Source organism: Sardina pilchardus, chromosome 24, assembly GCF_963854185.1.
Source record: "Sardina pilchardus chromosome 24, fSarPil1.1, whole genome shotgun sequence".
In the NCBI taxonomy this organism is placed as follows: Eukaryota; Metazoa; Chordata; class Actinopteri; order Clupeiformes; family Clupeidae; genus Sardina; species Sardina pilchardus.
Genome location: NC_085017.1, coordinates 16,252,555 through 16,271,806, shown reverse-complemented (window position 1 = coordinate 16,271,806; position 19,252 = coordinate 16,252,555). Strand labels below are relative to the sequence as shown.

The 19,252-nt window shown below is 44.4% G+C and overlaps 1 protein-coding gene across 2 annotated transcripts; it reads left to right on the top strand.

The window, feature by feature from the left end:
• Positions 1 to 6,370: 6,370 nt before the first annotated feature.
• On the top strand, positions 6,371 to 18,822 carry prdm1b (PR domain containing 1b, with ZNF domain). 2 transcript variants are annotated; one of them, XM_062529825.1, is made up of 6 exons: positions 6,371 to 6,541; positions 10,298 to 10,417; positions 12,404 to 12,656; positions 15,000 to 15,934; positions 16,195 to 16,323; positions 16,832 to 18,822. In XM_062529825.1, exons 1-6 carry the CDS (start codon positions 6,371 to 6,373, stop codon positions 17,396 to 17,398), a joined length of 2,175 nt encoding a protein of 724 aa, XP_062385809.1. In that variant the 3' UTR covers positions 17,399 to 18,822. The 2 variants fall into 2 exon arrangements, with proteins under 2 accessions (XP_062385809.1, XP_062385810.1); XM_062529826.1 differs by lacking the exons at positions 6,371 to 6,541; positions 10,298 to 10,417 and adding an exon at positions 11,659 to 11,838.
• Positions 18,823 to 19,252: the final 430 nt, after the last annotated feature.

Genomic DNA, 19,252 nt, shown 5'->3' with positions numbered 1-19,252 from the left:
TCAGGCATGACTTGGCCACAAGCCCAGGAACAAACGCAGTTCAGGATTTAGTCAGAGATGTTTTTGTTGTTCTTCTCATGAACATTTTTCAGAACCACTCTTCATCATGGGCCATATGCTAGCTAGGGATAAAGCCAGGCCTGTGTTTTCCATCCCTAGGGAGTGATACATCGAGGGGGGGGGGGGGAGTGTGCCACTTTGCTTTGATCTTCTGCTTCCAGATGCAAAAAAGAAAGCCTGAAAGAAAGGAAAAAAAAACAAAAAAAAAACAATCAAACCCTATGACGTTTATGCAGCCTTGTTGTGAGTCCCACGGCCATTTTTGGTGGTGGGAATTGGTTGCTTAATCCAAACTGATGAACGAGGTGTGTTTGGCTCTCAAGGGACCATTGAGATGAAAAGCAATTCAAAATCCTTTGCAATCCCCTCTTCCAGATGTTTCCTGTAAATCCTTGTGGCATCCGAACCCACCAATCATAGCAGGCTTTGATCACGTTTGGGTTCGTTCATTGGCCAGTGGGAATTTGTCATCCTTGAGAACAGTTGCCGGGACTAAGGAAATGAAATTTGTCCAAAATATAAACCCACTAAGAGAAAGAGAGTCAGCTAAGAAAACAATCTCTCTCGCCCCCCACCACACCAAACACATGATGCCAATCCTCAAACAGATGGAAGACATGGTCCCTAACAAGGGATCACTGACAGTGTTAATTTGTTTGTCCATGGCGATCATCTTAGCTTTTGCAGATTATTTATTTCCGATAGCACAACAGATAGCGCTAGTAGCTTGTCAGTTTCACTTCTCAAAAACTTTCTTTTAAAGCCTCTGCTGGTCTGATAACTAGAGACACCCAGAGTAAGCCCTCAAACATCTTCTTGTTCTGTTGCCATACCATGCATTCATTTTAAGTGATAATTTGTCATAATTTGTGGTTTCCAGTCCATTACATCATCCTTACTAGGAATTATGTGTCAGTACAGTTCATTTTATCAGTCAAAATGATGAAAGGTGTACAAAACAATGGAGGGTGGACCGTCTTTTAGCCTTGGCAACAGTAAAATGACAACAACAATTCATGTTGCAACATAAATCAAATTGATTCAGAGGTCATACTACTGTAGTAGGGCGACAACAAGGCAAATTGTGCGGAAAAACACAACAGGGCTTACAGAACAATCAGATCAAATGCAAAACAAAACATTCCTACGGCACTTAAGTAATGAGCAGGAATAATAATGCAATCCAGCATATTTAAGGGTTTCCTTTAGAGGATGATCAGAGTTTATAGGGATCTGCCGGCTCCATAAGCCTGCCTTGTTACGGTAAACACAATCATCAGACTGAGCGCTGCCTGGACGGACGCATTATCAGTTTTCCTACAATCCCTTTCAACGGTGAGCCCCATGACCCTTGAGTGGGACTGTTGCTAGGGAATTCTGACTGACTGGGAGATCCTCACTGTAGCATCCGAGGATGAACAATGAGGGAACACGCATTAATCCTCTTTATCCAGGAATCCATAAGGGACATCAACTGTTTGTTGTTTACCTCTAAGACCGTGGAAAGATAACAGGAAAGCAGGGGGTGCATGCAAAAAAAAAAAAAACACTTCCACAGAGTGAAATTGTAGAGAGGGAGAGAACGGATTTAAAGGGGAAATGTTTATTCTGTATTTTTGTTTATGTCTTTTACTTATTGTAAGTCCCTCATGGGAATCCCAGTGTCATCCGTTTGACATTTGTGGCTTTCAGTCATGGGACTCTGGCACTGTACCTCACGACCACAGCCTGACCACCGACAAAGCCCTGCTGTTCATCAACCTGATTGTGCTCAAACGAGTTCACCCACACTGGTTTGATGAAAATGAAAGGAAACCCCCAGTAATAAAAAATCAGTAGACTGAGTAATTAAGTTCAACCGCAAGGTTTGACTGAGGATGCTACAAATTGTGGGTTACGGTAATATTGTGGTATTCTTTGACACAAACATGCGCAGAGCTTAAAGCAACAAGATGTCATATAGGCCTGTAGGCATAATTGTTCAATTGCAATTCTAAAACAAACCAGTCATGCCTGAATTCAGGCACAGTGCCTGAGCACTTTAAGACGGTAGCAGGTGCATCATGTTGGTGGAGGTACATACAAACAAAAGCTAAGTATAACCACTGAAATCACATAGATAGGAAAGGGCTCAAGGGTGGTGAAAGTATTTCGTCATGTTTATTTGTATAATGAGAGGGCAGTTTTTATAGCTATCCATCTTGGCTATGATTTTGGTAACTGTAAAAAGCTATTTGACATCTTAGACACTTAATACTAAACATAATGGAGGTGCCAAATGTTGAGTTACTCCCGTTTAGATTTTTTAACGTTAATCAATCATCTGAAATGTCGCTATTGTCTATCCAAAGTAATGTACCTGTTTTGAAGACTCGTCAGTCAGTCAGTTGTAACTTATCTTTCAGTCCACAAAGTTTTCATTTTTAGCCGGCTATATAGCTTGGCTGTAGGTCACAATGTAATGAGATGACATATCCTAAGAACTGTAATGACAGCCCACATCACCTTATATCAAAGGTGAATTTTCCACAGCTGTCAATGCTCCTCTAACAATTTGGTGCAGAGTTTTGAGTGGTCTGTGACTTATTGAAAGATCAATCAAAAGTGCTGGAGTTCCCCAAGAATAGAGACTTAATTGGCCCCAATAATAACATTAGGCAAAGTGCTCAGTCAGGTAGAAAGTGGCAGATGTTTGGCGTATTTTATTCCACTAGATAGATAGATAGATACTTTATTGATCCCAAAGGGGAAATTCAATTCAATTCACTACAATATTAACATAATCCTTGTAGTTTGTGGATTGCAATAATTATACTCTATTGCATTTTTTTAAGGGTTGTGAGCAGAATTGTGTAAGGGTTGTGTACATTTCAACAATTGCCAAAGCTGCAGCTCTACTGTGGCATGTTCAGTCGCTGCGGCAACAGATGGAGAAACAGTGTGTAAAAAGGGAACGGCCTCAAAGCAGGGATGAAAAGACAGTTCCCCTTTCCTTCTCTTTTCCTGACGCCACCAAGGCACCTCTCAGGACTATGACGCTACTAGAACATCCTCAAGTGTCAGAGAAAGGTCATTTAATTACGGAGTTGAGCTCTATTTCTGGCTATATTTATCATCAGTGTCAGGCTGTGTGCTTTCCATATTGCCACATAGCAAAGCAGTTTCATTTCAACAATAACATCATGAGCTTTTCTGATCTTGTATAGTTTCAGCATGACATAATGAAGTTGACTGCATGACTGCATGCCTTTGCTCACGTCTCTCTCTCTCTCACACTGTTGCTGTTGCATTACATAAAGCATTCAGGGTTTGCACCATGACCCATCAATTTGGCACGCTAGTCATAAGCAGGTGCCTCGCACATAACACTGACCCAGGAGCTAATCTATTACCGTCTGAAGCCCCTACAGAATCCCTCCCTCCCTCTCCCAGGCCAGGTCAGCGCTCGCTGGAAAAGTGCAACCGGCGTGCCACGCGCACGGACACACTCTCCACTCTGGGGGGGGGAGTGGGGGGGGGGCATGAGTGAGTCAGACGGGCGTCCCAGCCCTTAGCTGACATTAGCCCCGTAGTCCGAGACACTGAGCCTGGCCCAGACTGTCTGCAAATTAGAGAAATTAGCCAAGCACAGGGAGAGAGCTCAGGAGCTCTTCCCACTCCACCCCCCCCCCCCCCTCCCCTATCCACCCTCCTCCTCCTCATAGCGTGCCTCACACGCGACAGCCAAACGCCACTCTGCCTCACTGCATCCCACTGCCACCTCTCAAAATAGCAGGCAGGCCATATGTCAGCCAATTTACTGTTTCACTGGGCCAAGATTACAGCCGGGGGAGGGAGGGAGGAAGTCTTAAAATGGCACACACACACACACACACACACACACACACGCACACGTACATACATACACATAATATATCTAAACATTCCAAAAAAATATTATGATCACTTAATTGAACCTTAATTTGTGGAAGTTTGATTTCATGACATAAATAATATTTTTTTATAATAAATATATATAAATAATAATAACAGTAATAACAAAGGTTAATGACGTTTTGTTTTTGTTTGCCAGCATTTGTGTTTCAGATAAAAAAAAAATTGTTTCAGAAAATGCATTTGCTAGCTACATCATAAATCAAGAATGTCTCCCACCAAAATCGAGATGAATGGGACACACAGAAAATTAGTTAAGAGTTAACAAACTAATTTCCGTTCCTCTTTAGTGACTCTTGGCCACAGAGGATAATGTGACTAAAACTGTTGCTATCAATCACTACCAATCACTCAATATGTGTCCCTCCACCTGTGCTGACGAGAAAGTCACATCTTGTGAAATGCAGGTTACTTTCATGGGTGACACATCCATATGGTGTCTTTTCAGTTTCATGTTGAGCGCTTTTCCTGTCAGACATCCTGTTGCCGTGAGCTGTCGCCACTGTGAGCTAACACAGGACCTAAGGAGGGCACAGCAGGAAGGTGCGTGCCAGAACTGAAAGTAAGTCTGGCCCCGTACACGAGGAAGCTACCCAGACAGGTGTGTCTGAGCCGCAGCAAAGACCAGTGCACTGGCCTGATCTATATCCAGGGCCAGGCCACACCAGCAAGCTGGACTGGATGTAGGTCAAGGGAAGTGTGTGTGTGTGTGTGTGTGTGTGAGGAATCCAGGGACTATGACTGAGCGAGAGTGTGTGTGTGTGTATGTGGGGGGGGGGGGTCAAGTTGCCAGATTGCTCATTATGAAATAAAAGTCCAGTGGAGTTTGTGTGTGTATGCATTTGTGTGTGTGTGTGTGTGTGTGTGTGTGTGTGTGTGTGTGTGGATGGATGAGTGTTGCACCAAGGGTCAGGTCCAGCCATCTGGATATCCTTTATATTGTGTCCATACGCTAGATTGTTCCTTTGTCCACAGTAGCTTGTATTATGTTTATGGGCATATTGGTGTTTACTGGGTGTCTGAAGATACTGGTTGTGCCCCAATTGGATCTCTTCCGACTAATCCCCCAAGTCATGTGACATGTGAGGTGACTTCTGATTGGATGAGTGGATCTGCTCAAAAGCACTGTCGCAGCGAGAGCTCTGGAGTTTTTTGGCCAACGCAGGTGGACAACCCGGCAGAGAAAGGATAACAGAGACATCTCAAGGGAATTCTCTGGGAAAAGATACAAATACAGAGTGTGAGAGAGGACTGTGGATACACCAACAGAATGTTCTGGTGACTGACAAAGGAGAGTGAAGGAATGGCATTACCAAAGAACACAAAAGATGACCATCGCACAGCTCAATGAATGTGTAAACGTGAGTGACTTGTGGTTTGCCTTTTTTTTGTCTCAGCTGCAGAACTGAATTCTTTTGACCTGGATTTATGGTTTCCTCATAGTCATCATGGCGATCATGGTTGAAATTGACTTGTGAAGTGTTGGTATTTGGTTTGTTATTGTCTTTTTATCATTTCCATTTGTTTGGTAGTCTTACAGTGTTTGGTCACACTGATACCTGGATTAGACCTCTGTTTTTGTGAATGATGGCCACCTATGCATTCTAATAATGGAACACATTTTAGATAACCTTTTTTTTTTCCCCCTTTCTGGAAAGTCATTGACAGGGTTAGGCATAGGGCTAACAAACATTTCCAAAGCCTACCTGATGAAGTCATAAGATTACATCATGGGATATTAGGGCATATCTAATGGATCAGCACTCAGATCATTTTGTGTCTCAGCTGAATTTTGTGGGCATTGGAAAATTTTTGCAAAAGTGTGTTTGTTGTGAAGGAAAGACTGAGGTCATCCAGGTGTGGCTGGGGCCACTAATTGCACCTGGAGCAACTTCCTATCAGCTCCCGCTACCTTTGGTTATCTTAGAGATAAGATCATACAGTATATGGTGTGTGGGTTGAATAAAAACACCTGATCGGAAACATTGATGCAATGCTTTGTGTATGTGTTTAGTCAGACATGGAGGTGACGTTGCTTTTTTGGTCTGTTTACTGTTTGATCCCAGATAGAGTCTAACTTGTCCTGAAGTTTCTTTTTGAGGGTTTTCAATTTCTCATTAATTCATCATTGTGTAATGCATGTTTTTTCCCCCAGTATGTAATGGATTCTCATGTTTTACTCTTTCTCTCTCTCTCATTCAGGTTATCAACTTTAAGAGATCAAACCAAGAGGCTATCCAAAGAGCTTAAAGACAAACACCAAAGCTGCCCATACCAAAGCAGACACCACTAAACCAAACCCACTCGAGAAGAGAACAAGTCTGATCAGTGAAAGTCAAAGCTAGCCAGACTGCAGAAGCACAAGAAGACACTAAGGATGAAGCTGGAACCAGAAATGGGGAACATGACTGAGTGGAGAGAGGCCGACTTTGCCGATCACTGCACGTACATCGTCCAGGACCAGCCGTCTGATCCGGCCTTTGGCGTGCCACGAGCCATGACCTCCATTCCACGCAACCTCACCTTTGAGTACGGCCCTGAGAATGAGGTGAGTACCATGGAAAATGGACACACACACAACTCACACACACACACTTCCAGCTGCTTTCAAGTAAGCTCAGTAGACATACAAAATCCAGTTTAGTGGGAGTTGAGCAATTTGTTTACACTAGCTTAATGGGCTTGATCATATTGTGTGATTATATGGCTGGAAACATTTATGTGTCTGTGGTTAAATCATGAGAATCGCTGACTACTGTAGGGAAACAGTCAGGAGTGATGTGGAATTTCAGTAGGATACAAACTTTCTGAGACACCTTCCTGCGTGCACACTGGCAGTGAAGCACCCTGCTAGATAAAGCCTTGTTCCTTCAGCAACAGTTGTTTTGTACGGTGTGTGTGTGTGCTGCCAAGATCAACTGGGTCTCTGTTCGTTTTTTGTGTTCTACACACACACACACACACACACACACATACTGTACACACACACACACCCTCCCCTGTGGCTTGCAAGAGGCCAGAGGCCGTTAATGTCTAAGCCTCTTTACTGCAGCTCTCTAGGTCAGTGTTGTTCGCTTTCAGTCAGTCAGCCACTCAAAGTTCAGGGATGAGCCGTGCTAGCCATCAGGTGATCAGGCCTTGAATCCAGCTAATCGTGTCAACGCATCCTCTCGGTAGGTGAGCGAGGGCTTACACAACCCCTAAGGCTGTCCCTGTTTACTTGTAAAAGTAAAAGCTTTCCTCACAAGGCTTAATACAAACTCCTGAGGTCCTCCACAAAGAAAGCAGAAGAGCCTTCAAACTATCTAGAAATGGTTACTCAGCACTGAAAGTTGCCCTCTACAAGGTCCTTTCTAAGATTTCTTCCACACAAATGTTAAAGCAACAGCTTGTTCTAAGTAGAGCACCAAACGAGTTTGCTTTTTAGAATTTAGAGAAAAGAGGCTAAGAATCAACAAGGGACGAATAGACGTCTGAGTACATCACTTGAGCTTTTTTACTTTCGGTCTTTTAAGAATTAGATATGTCCTTAGCTCATGAATCTCTCTAGCACTTCTAAGTCTATTTGTGGTCTAGCTTTTATCTGTCTTCCTTCCTCTCCCTCCAACACATATACACACAGACACATACGCACAAACACACAAACACACACACATGCATGCACACATACGCACAAATACTTTACACAAACATACTTTTGCATATTCCTCATTAGGTGCGATTTTCTTTTCAACTTCCGCTCTCACATGGCGTCCTTTTCATTCTGCTCTTGGGGCGAGAGGTGTGAAATGAGTGTATGAGGTCACCGTGAGGTGGGTTAGCAAGTTACTCCTGTCCACATCCTTTAGACACGAGAGATGACAAGCAGCAAAAGTCACTCTTTTGGCCCTTAGGTGAACTGATTGGCAGCTACTGTCAGTTCAAAGTACGAGAAAAACATACACACACTCATGCATGCATGCATGCACACACACCACACACATACACACACACACATGCGTACATACACACACATACACAGAGAGACACATTCGCTGATTGAAAACCAAAACAAATTGTGATTCTTGCGATCAATAAGAAACAGTCCACTCTCACTTCTGCTTTTGAGAGGTGACTCTTGGCTGACCCATTTCACAGGTCACCCTCAGCTTCTGCTTTTCTTTCCTGATAAAAATACTCTTTGCATCTCACACTCTCCACTCTTTCTCACGCACAGAGCTCAATCTACACTCAGATGTGAGAAAAAACTCAGAATATTGGCACTCGTGAGTGTTTGTCTGCGAAGGTCTTTTCGCATACCAGAATGCCCAGACGCACTTCCGTTACTTTCTTCGGGTCTGCCTCGAGCTGTCAACAATTTGCAATCAGGAGACAAATATGAGCAGCACACATTCACTTTCCTTTATACACGCACAGCTCTGTGTGTGTGTGTGTGTGTGTGTGTGTGTGTGTGTGTGTGTGTGTGTGTGAGATGGATGTGTGCAGACTCACTTCCTCATTTTTTCCCTGAACGTTCTTCCCTGAACGCTCACCTCCGGTTTCCCTTCTTGGCAATTAAACAAAGAGAATGTTGGTTCTAGTGATCTGGGAAAGTCCACATCCCACTGGACCGTCAGTTTCCAGGAGTACGGCAGCCCTACCGGCAGAGGTTGGCTTAGATAGCAGGAAACTGAGGAAAAGCAGTAGAAACCAAGCAGATTCATAAAGTCACAGAGAGTCTGGAGTTCACAGTTTCCACTCGTTGCTAGACCAGATTCTCACGCTTTTTATACCACAATCTCAAAAACGGGTCTAGTTGGCTCTATCTATCTCAGTTTGGTTCTGTTGATGTCAAACAATTGAAAATAAGAAAATAAATGTATATCTACAAATACAGATCCACTTGGTGAGAAACACCCAAGTTCACATTTACATGCACTGCAACAGACAACAGTCTCAACAGTCTTGGGATAACCTCAACATCTTGAATGAGCAACCAAGGTCTAAGGAAGAAGGGCAGGCCAGGCGGGCTAAATGATAGACCCCCACCACTCCCTACACCCAACTACATACACCCCCCCCCACACACACACACACTGCACCCCAGCCCTTGGAGTGTGCCAGCTGGGAGGGGGGACACGTGGCAGATGGGGCCGCTCCGCTCCGCACCGCACCGGGCCAACACCAGAGGAGCGCTAGGCTAGGAGGAGAAGTAGGTTAAGCCTCTAACGATTACTTTCGTTTGGAGGCTGCCGAAGACTCCTGCCAGCTCACGCCACTGTCCTGCTCAGACAGGTTGTCGCAGGGCGGGGGGGGTTTGGGGTGGGGGAGTGGGGGGGTGGCACTGTTGCGTGGCTCCTATCCAATGGTCAACCTCATTCACTCAACACACACACACACACACCCCGTTACCTAAACCCCCAGCAGTGAGCAGTTAATCACTCATTAGACACGCAACGCTTGATGGACACAATCCCACTGTCACACTGGCTCTCGTCTCGCGACGTGCGATGTGATGCCAGCGGGGGCCGACCTTCGGAGCTCCTTGTGTTTCCCTCGCTTTCCTCTCCACACCGCCCCCCATCGCCCCTCCCCATCCTTAATTCAAAACGACATTTCATTTTCATCTTCCTTTCTCTCCCCACATTGATTTTATTTAATCAAAAAGCACAACATTAGTCACGTAAAAACTAGGGGAGGCCCAAATCACTCTAGACCGAATTGCGTTTTTGAAGATCACACTCAAACTGAAACACTCAATGTGTCTATATGTTCTCTGTGGCCACATTTCGATCTCTAGATAAGGACACAGGGACAGAAAGCCAGGGGCTTCCTGTTAAAGAAAACCACAGATTTACTTTTGCTGCACGCACGCACACACACACACACACACACACACACACACGTGGAGCTCCTTTGGGTTTTACATCATCACTCATAGTTTGGCTGTCTCAGTTAACAGTTAACAAAAGGGCCTCTTTTGAAAGGGAGACGGGGGCTCGGAATTTCTTTGTTGTGTTGTTGGCCTGGGCTTCCTGTAGAGGCATTGCAGGGTTGCTCAGGTGAGGCCAGAATAGAATGTCACTGGGTCACCAGGTCAGTGGAGTAAGCCGAGGAGGGAAAGTGTAATTCCTCCTGAGTCGTTTAACTCATTAACGACGAAAGTGTGTCACTTTAGGACAAAGGCTGCCGGATGTCCATTTGAACGCAAGGAATTAAATATATATATATATATATATATATATATATATATATATATATATATATATTCACTGAGCAAATTGTTTCAAACTTGCTGAATTAAAATATTTCTTTCCCTCTACAGGTCACAGGAGTGTTTAGTAAGGAGTACATTCCTCAAGGGACTCGTTTTGGACCACTCCAGGGAGACATTTACACCAAAGACAACGTCCCGCCTCAGGCCAATCGCAAATACTTCTGGCGGGTAAGTCACAAGAGTAATTGGAATCATCTGCCACACACACACAATGGCCTGTCTCGTAATGAGCTCTTCCACAGAATTTTGGTGGAAAGGGCTCTGGATGCCAAATCCAAACACCCACTCACACCACGGCAGCCCAGCTATGACAGCACCTTACCATAACAATGCACATGAGAGAGAGAGAGAGAGAGACACACACACACACACACACACAACACACCAATACACACAGAGAGAGAGAGAGAGAGAGAGAGAGAGAAAGAGAAAGAGGGAGAGAGATAATCTCTTTTGCCTTTGGCTATGCAGGGAAGTCTCCATGCATGTGTTAGCAGCATAATACTTACCGTCAATGAGGTCCGGGGGCTCTTTGTGTCAGAGTCAGACATCAGGCCAAATCTGGCTTGTCAGTGAAGGGAAAGGTTAGAATTGCTACACATGCAGACACAACCACACAACCACCTCTCACACCCCCACCACATAAACACACACACACTCATGCACAAACGGTATTTCTTCACTTCTGTGATAGTGCCGCTTTCATTCTCACATGTAACACATGTGGGTTTGTCTGCCACCTCATTCACATGCAAACACACATACATACACACACACACACTGACCAGGTTTTTCGTAACCATCTATCTACGTGACTTCCTCTGAATAACTTTCTTTGTAGAGGGCTTTTCTAAAAGGGTAGTGTGTTTCTCCCTATCTCCGTAAGGACAGCTATCGCGATCACTAGTTTTCTTTCCCCTTCTCCCACAAGTTTGTTTTGTCACCTTCTTCAAGAACTGTTTCGCCCCTTTGTGTCACACTGGAGTTTTTCCCCCCTTCCCTTACCATACATTTCCTTAGTCATCCTTTGTTCGTTTCTTTTTTACCGCCCTTGTGCTTTCCTCGACGTTTCCGTTTGACAAAAAAAAAAAAAAAAACACACACACACACCGAGTTTCTGTCTTCAGTGAGAGTGCTCTGGGAGAATGCCAAAACACGTTCACGTGACTATGACAGGTGTGTGCTTGTGTGTTTCTGGCATTGCGTCACACTCTCACATAGAACACTCCCTCTCTCTACGAGTGAGGGGGTGGAGTCTTACGGGAGTCTTACGGCACTGAAAAATCCCCTCCTTGTGAGCAAGTTTATGGGTGTGTGTTTTGACATCGTATCCCCTCCCCACTGTCACGCCCCCTTAGCGTGTCTTTTTTATAAGACTGTAGCCACTGATGTGACACCAATAACAGAAACAAACCAACACACTCACACTCACACACACACACATACCTGCGCACAGCCTCAGACAGACTAAGTCCTGGTGTGGTACAGACAGAAGCACTGTTGAGGGAAAAAAGAAAGTGTGTGAGAGAGGAAAGAACAGAAGACAAATACAGAAGGGATTAGTGAACAGCATTCTGTACATGGCAGAGGTGACTGGCTTTTCATCTTTTTTTGGCAGGCTTGGTTGTCCACTGGAATACTCCTTTGGTCAGTCAGGTCCACTAGTGGTCCACTGGTGTTTCAGCAGTTGGGAGAGATAGTTATTTTTATTTGTTTTAATTTACTCAGTGTTCACAAATTAAACTGTTCCTATTGAGGAAGATGACTATTGACTTTTGATAGCTGCAGAAGATATATTTGATAGCAAGGAACTTATAGTGTAATGGGCTTATATATTTTTTAATGTTTATTTTTAGAGAAGTGATATAAAGGAATTATAACTATTGAATGTATTTTGGAACTGAGGAAATGTTATGGCTAGAATTTGACTGTGTTTGTCTGAAATAGTTTGAATGTCTGCTGTTTGTTTGAACATCTATCAGCATCTGAAGAGTAGCTCATGGGTAGAAGGCGGCTATAGACAAGGACCAAATACGATGTAAAGGAGCGAATACATGCATACAGTTTGCCTGGTCAGTTTTGCTCATGAGATTTTCCTCTCGTCTTCTCTTCTCTTCTCTTCTCCCATCCTCTCCTCTATTTCCATCTGAGCAGATTTACTCAGGAGGACAGCTTCTTCACTTTATCGACGGCTATGACGTGCGCCGGAGCAACTGGATGCGCTTTGTCAACCCTGCGCGCTCGCTGGCCGAGCAGAACCTGGTGGCCTGCCAGGACGGCCGCGACGTCTTCTTCTACACCATGAAACCCGTGGAGCCGCAGCAGGAGCTGCTGGTCTGGTACAGCCAGGAGTTCTCCCAGAGGCTGTGCAGCCAGGCAGAGGACGAGAAGCAGCAACTCAAGCACAGTAAGTCCAATGTGTATGTCACCTCAGTCCGCTGATTATGACCAGAGGTGTAAATGTCTGGCTTCAGATGATAAAAAAGTCCTCACATAGGTGATTTCATTAATTAGCACATCTACCTGGTTGAGGAGTTGTGCCAATTATAATCAGCTACTGTAGTTTAGTTGGCGCAAATACTGTATGCGACTTTTACTTCTTGAATTCAGACTTCTACACCTCTGATTAAGTTTAGATGTATTCTGAGGATTTACATATTAATACACATTTCAAGGATGATTCAGAACAAAGTTTCTTACGCCCTGTGAGTTACTCACAAGATGTAAAAGATACGGTAGTGTCCAGCTAACAAGATCTCAATAAAACTTTGATATACTGTAGTGTCACTGACTAGAAACAATTACTTCTTGTTCTTATAAGGAAGATTACAGGGTTTAGATAAGGGCTGTCAGCTGTCTGTGTCATCCGTAATCGTCTAAATCAGCCATGCCAAAACAAAACTGTACAACATCAAAGAGATTCTCATCTGGTAGCACGTGTCTGTGTGTATGTGACAGAGCTAGAAAGTATGTGTGTGGTAATTATGTGGGGGGTGTTAGTTCCAACATTCAATGCTTTGATTTATCAGACGGAACTAAACAGAAGGCGTGTCACGTCCTCAGGTTCTATTTTAGAACGAGACTAAGGAATGGAAAGTATTATGGATAAGATAAGGACTATGGACTGTGGCCCAGATCCTACCTTACTCACTGACATCACCTGAGTCACAATACTCTGTCCAGGGGTGCCTCTCAACATGCCTCCTCGATCCTCGATCCTCGAGGGGCGTTCCCACTGATCTATAACTAACACTGGATAGACTATCCCATTGTTTCCCCCCCATCATTCTTTATGTAGATCAGTGAGGATCGAGGCCCGAAGAGCAAGGGAGGACATATAAAAGCCCAAATGAGAGGCACCTCAGGTCTACTGAAGGATTTTGTGGTGACTCCTACCGCCACTAATTATCCCAAGTAGGAATCCCTCTTGCTTTTGAAAGTATGGAACCAGGAAATTCATAAAATTCAACTGCTCGTAAAGTCCCGATAAGGCCCCTGAGCTCTAATCAATAGTGTCACACGGCATAGTTTTTATGCTCCTCTGACTCACGCCAGCAAGGTCACCCAGAGATATGAAAATATGTAATTCCATCTTTACTCTCTCTTTCTAAATATCAAGAAATGCTGATAGATTTATAACAGGTTGAGTTGCAGACACTTAAAGAAATGGACAGGCGACAGTATATTGTGTGCGTGAAAAAAAATCCTTTATCCTAAATCCTTTGCTAGTAAATTGTCCATAACTAAACCCTTTAGATATCATGCCAGGGCTCTGTATGACTGCTAAGCCTCATGGAGAAAATGTCAAAATATTGTGCTGAGAGCTGATAGTATAGTTATGCGTCAACTGTAGTAAAGATCTCAAATGCCAGTTTTGCTTGACATTTCAACAACAAAGTTTACTGTAACCGTAACTTAATATGGTTTTGAAAGGGGTTACTGTTTTCATTTTCCTTTCCTTAGTTATGACAGGTGGTTAGAGTGACTGCCTGTAAATTATCTAAGCAAACGCTACAAACTGACTTCTACGAAATCTGTCCCTCACTACAATATTGTTTTTTTTTCTGCCTATCTAAATTAAGCCTGACAGCGAGTTCTCGGCTACAACTAATATCATTTACTGGATATTAAAAAAATATGTTCCTTTCGGCGTGTGTTTTATCCCATTTACGAATGCAGAACGTTTGGCTGTGGCTATCACTATTGGTCACAAAACCGGTAAGGAGAGAGAAGAGAAAGGACACACACACAGACAGACACACACACACACACTCACACACTCTCTCCATTATTTTCAGAAGCATACTAGGCCACCCACACACAGCCCCAATTCAGACAGCGTGGACTCCCACACAGTAATTACATTGGCTAATCAGTGATAGCAGTACTACCACAACGTCATACAGAAACTCAGCAAAATATCTCATTACTGTCATCCACAAACTGAAAGCGTCACCATTTACCATAAGTGGGCAGGAAGGGAGGATGTGAGAGGGAGTGAGGGCGAGCGTGTTTACTGAAGGAGTGAACTTGCTACACTAGTCATCCCCTGAGAGTTATGTCACCACAAGCTCACCATGACTTTGGACTTTAAGTTCTCTAATGGCCTTTTATGATGGCCTTTCCTTTGGCATGTGAAATTGAAAACAATGTCTGGAATTTCAGAATTTCGAAGCTCACAAAAGTCTCTCACACCTGAATTAAAATGTGAATTACAACTCTTTCTTGCTTTTCTCTACCCTCTCTATAGAGCACTTCACTGAGCCCCCAAAGCATCTACCTCACTGGGCCTTCAGTGTAAAGCCACCACTGAGCCCGGCATGGTCGAAGAGTGACGAGGATGAGGAGGAAAAGAAGAAGGAAGAAAGGAACGAGATGAGTGATGAGTCCTCTGATGAGAAGATCGATGTGGTTGGAATCTTAGAAAGGGACACTCCACCTGACACACCTGAAGAACAACAGGTCATGGACTTCAGTAAAAGAATTGAGAAAGAGGGAGATGACCCCATCAGTGACATTCCAGAACCCAACTCAGTGCCCTCCCCTCAGTCTGACATCAGGGAGAACAGCCTGGGCAATCAGGTCTTCCGTAACTCCCCATCTCCAGTCCCAGAGCTCCCCCTACACTTGCACGGCCTGTACAACCATCGCGAGGGCTTGGTGTCCTCCTACCCTCTATACCCTCCCTCAAGACCCCTCCATCCACCTCCGTACCAGCTCCTTCCTCCATACCATCCCCACTACCATCCTCTACTCTTGCCCCAGTATTCCTCTCCTTTCTCTGGGGTGATCCCTTCCAGAGGTCCCCTGCGGTTCCAATCCTTCCTGGGAAGCGAGGGCCTGCCTTTCCCCTCTGTGGCTCAGCCTGGCTTGCCTTACCCACATCCACCACACGGGGGCCTGAAGGAGCGTCCCCCAAACACCTCTCCTCCAAGTGGGGCCCCTGCTACGCCAGAGCTCTCCCCAATTCCAAAACACTCCCCAGAGTCCCAGCAGTTCCACTTCTCATCGGGATGCGACGAGGCCATCAATCTCAGTCTGGCCAGCGGAAAAATCAGCCCTTCAGCCCGCCGAGAGACACCTGGCTACAAGTCCCTGCCCTATCCCCTGAAGAAACAAAATGGCAAGATCAAGTACGAGTGCAACATCTGCCTCAAGACATTCGGACAGCTCTCTAACCTTAAGGTAAATTTAAATCACACTATCCTGCTCCTGCCTTCTGCTGTATAGACTGTTTGAAGAGAGTTGCATTATCAGTGGCATAGTTGTACCCACAAGGTTTCCGTTTTAACTTTCCGTCAGTTATCTTAATGCAATGGAAGTAGTTTAGGAAGAAAATAAAATGTTCAAGCATTGTTTTTGTTTTACTTGTTGAAAGGGTTTATATGTGGTCAAAGCTTTCAGTCAGGTGTGTTACATGTCTGACCTCTGTGTCCATATTACAGGTGCATCTGCGTGTCCACAGTGGGGAGAGGCCATTCCAGTGCCACCTCTGCAAGAAGAGCTTCACCCAACTCGCCCATCTTCAGAAGCATCACCTCGTCCACACAGGAGAGAAACCTCACGAGTGCCAGGTGAGTCAGTCCATCAGTTAATTCCAGTCTGACTGGGCGCCGCCATGTATCGGTTTTTGTTTTGGTCTGTCACCCACACCGTGACACGCTGTGGTGCCACATGATTCAGCACTTGTCAGCTAAGGTACTTTCACCTCACCTTTGGCGCGGTGTCGAGTGTAGGAATCCTTGGCCTTTTGTCAGCCACTATTGGCACACAGGGCGTACTGGAGGTATTTATTCTTGTGGGGCTCTCCATGACGTCAAGCTGAGCAAGTCGTGAAAAGAGAACAACAAAGAGGAGCAGGCCAGGACTGAATGTCTGGCACCAGGGAGGGCGAGTGTGTGTCAATAGAGACTCCCTGGGAACAATGTGAATGCACTTATAACCTTCTTTTTATCTTTTGGGTGTTGTTTTTCAATCCGTTTAAAGATAGGGAATAACCTGTTTGGCAGTGTCTTTTGTTCCCTGTTTCTTACTCTCTCCCTCTTTTTTGTCTCTCCTCCTTTCTCTTGTTCTTTTGTGCAGGTGTGTCATAAGCGGTTCAGCAGCACCAGCAACCTGAAGACACACTTGCGGCTCCACTCCGGCGAGAAGCCCTATCAGTGCAAGCTGTGCGGCACCAAGTTCACCCAGTACATCCACCTGAAGCTGCACCGCCGGTTGCACAGCTCCCGCGAGCACCCACATCGCTGCGCCCACTGCACGACAGCCTTCCTCCACCTGCCCAGCCTCCACCTCCACCAGCGCCTCTGCTGCCTGGCGTCCTCCCCCGCCCTGTCCCCAAACGCTCATCACCCCTCTTTGGTCGACCTGCAGACGGTGGGCCAGCTCCTGGAAAGGTTCGACACCAGCCCCGAGGCAGAGGCCCTGGTCCGGAGCTCCGTGTTCAGCCACGGGGACGGCGAGGAGGCTTTGGAGCGCTGGCTTGCCGCCAGCATGGAGGGCAGAGAGGGGAAGGAGGATCATGGCACGGAGAGGCGACTTCTTCAGGCGCTGGCCGCCAAACACAGCCCTACTGCTGCTGCCCATCAGGAACGGGCAAGCGTGGTGCACTTTCACCCCAGACCTCCTGGGATGAAGACAGAGGTGTAAACATGATGGGACTGATCAAAGGACAACTTGACTGACTGAAATGAGAGTTAGAGGGTTCTTAGAGTGACGTCCTTCTCACAACAAGAGCCATGCCAAATATAAAAAGCAAACGAAATATATTTTTTTGTTAATGATGTTGTTGTTGAGAGTTATTTTTAAAGAACAAAAAGAGAGAGGTAGCGAAGGACAAACCAAATTGAGAGCGGCACCAAACAATGTGAGAATTCCAAAGATGGCAGAGGCGGGATTTCCACCCTGACTCTGGCACTTTATACTGTATATGTGAAAGAGAGGGCTTTCCACCCTCCTGTTTGTTGTGGCCATGTTAAACGGTCTTTGAGGTGTAAATTAATATAATTAATGTTTTAACTTATTGATACGAGGACTTTTCTTTTGTTGCTGCTGGCAAGCAGTTTTTAGTTCTTTAGCTGTTGTTTTTTTGCGCTTGATTTGATTGATAAATAATCAAAGGCACTGGTATTTCTGAGGAATAGGGGCAATTCTTTGACTTGCGTGTGCATTTTCACATTCACTTTCACTCGTCTGTGCAGGTGTGTACATGTGTGTGAAAGATAGAGGGTAAGCTTTAATCCTCTGTGTTGACCAAAGGCTTTGCTTAAGTTCAGCCACCGACTTTATCACATTAAGATCATAGTTTCTCAATAGGAAATGGTGACAATATATAGCATGAAGATTGCATCCGTTGCACTCTGACACCAGTCCTTTTTAGCACTGCAGATAATGCGTACTTGTGTTAGCCTTCTGTTCATTCGCATGAGAACAGACAGCAGCCTGTTTGCTCAGGGCAATGTCCCTGTGTTGAATGATAATCACTGGATGAACAATTTACAGGAACAATATTTAACTTATTACAAGTTTGTATTGCAATTGATCCTAAATAGTAGCAGCAGCTTGTGATACTGCACTCTCCAAGAGACTATTTTTCAGTTTGTTGTTTATTTTCTTTATTTATGACTGTTTGAGAGCTTTACATATTTTTTATTTCTGTTCATATATGATGTAACCACAAGGACAAGGGGCTTCCAAATGTTGGGTACATCGCCCCATTTTGTTACTTTTAGGAATCTCAGGAATTATATAGACCAAAAGTTGAAAAGACAGAAAAATAAAAATGATGATAGACAAAACAGTATCCTCATATAAGAGATTCAGAATCTCAACTGTGAGAATGAACCAATATGTTCTTGATGTGCTATAATTAGTGCTGGAAAAAACTATCTACTGTTACGGTCTTGATGGCACCATGGTTCCAAAACTGAACTTAAATAATTACGAATGTGTTGTCATTTTTTTGTAGGGCATTTTTGTACATCCATGTAAATGTAGCCTATTTTTGTCTCAGTTTGTAATATGTTGATACTTTATATGTGAGAAACTATTTTCATTAAACTTTTGTAAGTAAAGTAATACTGAAGGTGTTTTTTGTCTTTGTGCTAAGTAACGTATCCTCAAACACAACATCAACCGAAGACTGATTCATTGTCTTGTCAGACATAGCTTGTAACTGTTAAAGCATTTCATTCCCCCTGACTCCCGTAACTGACTGTTCCTCTCATAATTCCTAGAAATAAAAGCAGGGGAACTGAGACCAGAGGGCTATTGCGGGGTGGAATTCACACCAAGCCAACGCTTCTTCTTTTCAAATCACGCATGAAAAGAAAAGGAAAAATCATGAATTTACTTAATGTCAGTTAGGTAATGGGGAATTCAGCAGTGTTTTAAAGAAGGATATACTATTAGTTGTGTGTGTGTGTATTTGTGTGTGTGAGAGAGAGGGAGGTTCAGAGGCTTGAAATAGAAATAGGTAAATGTCCATTATCAAAAAAAAAAAAA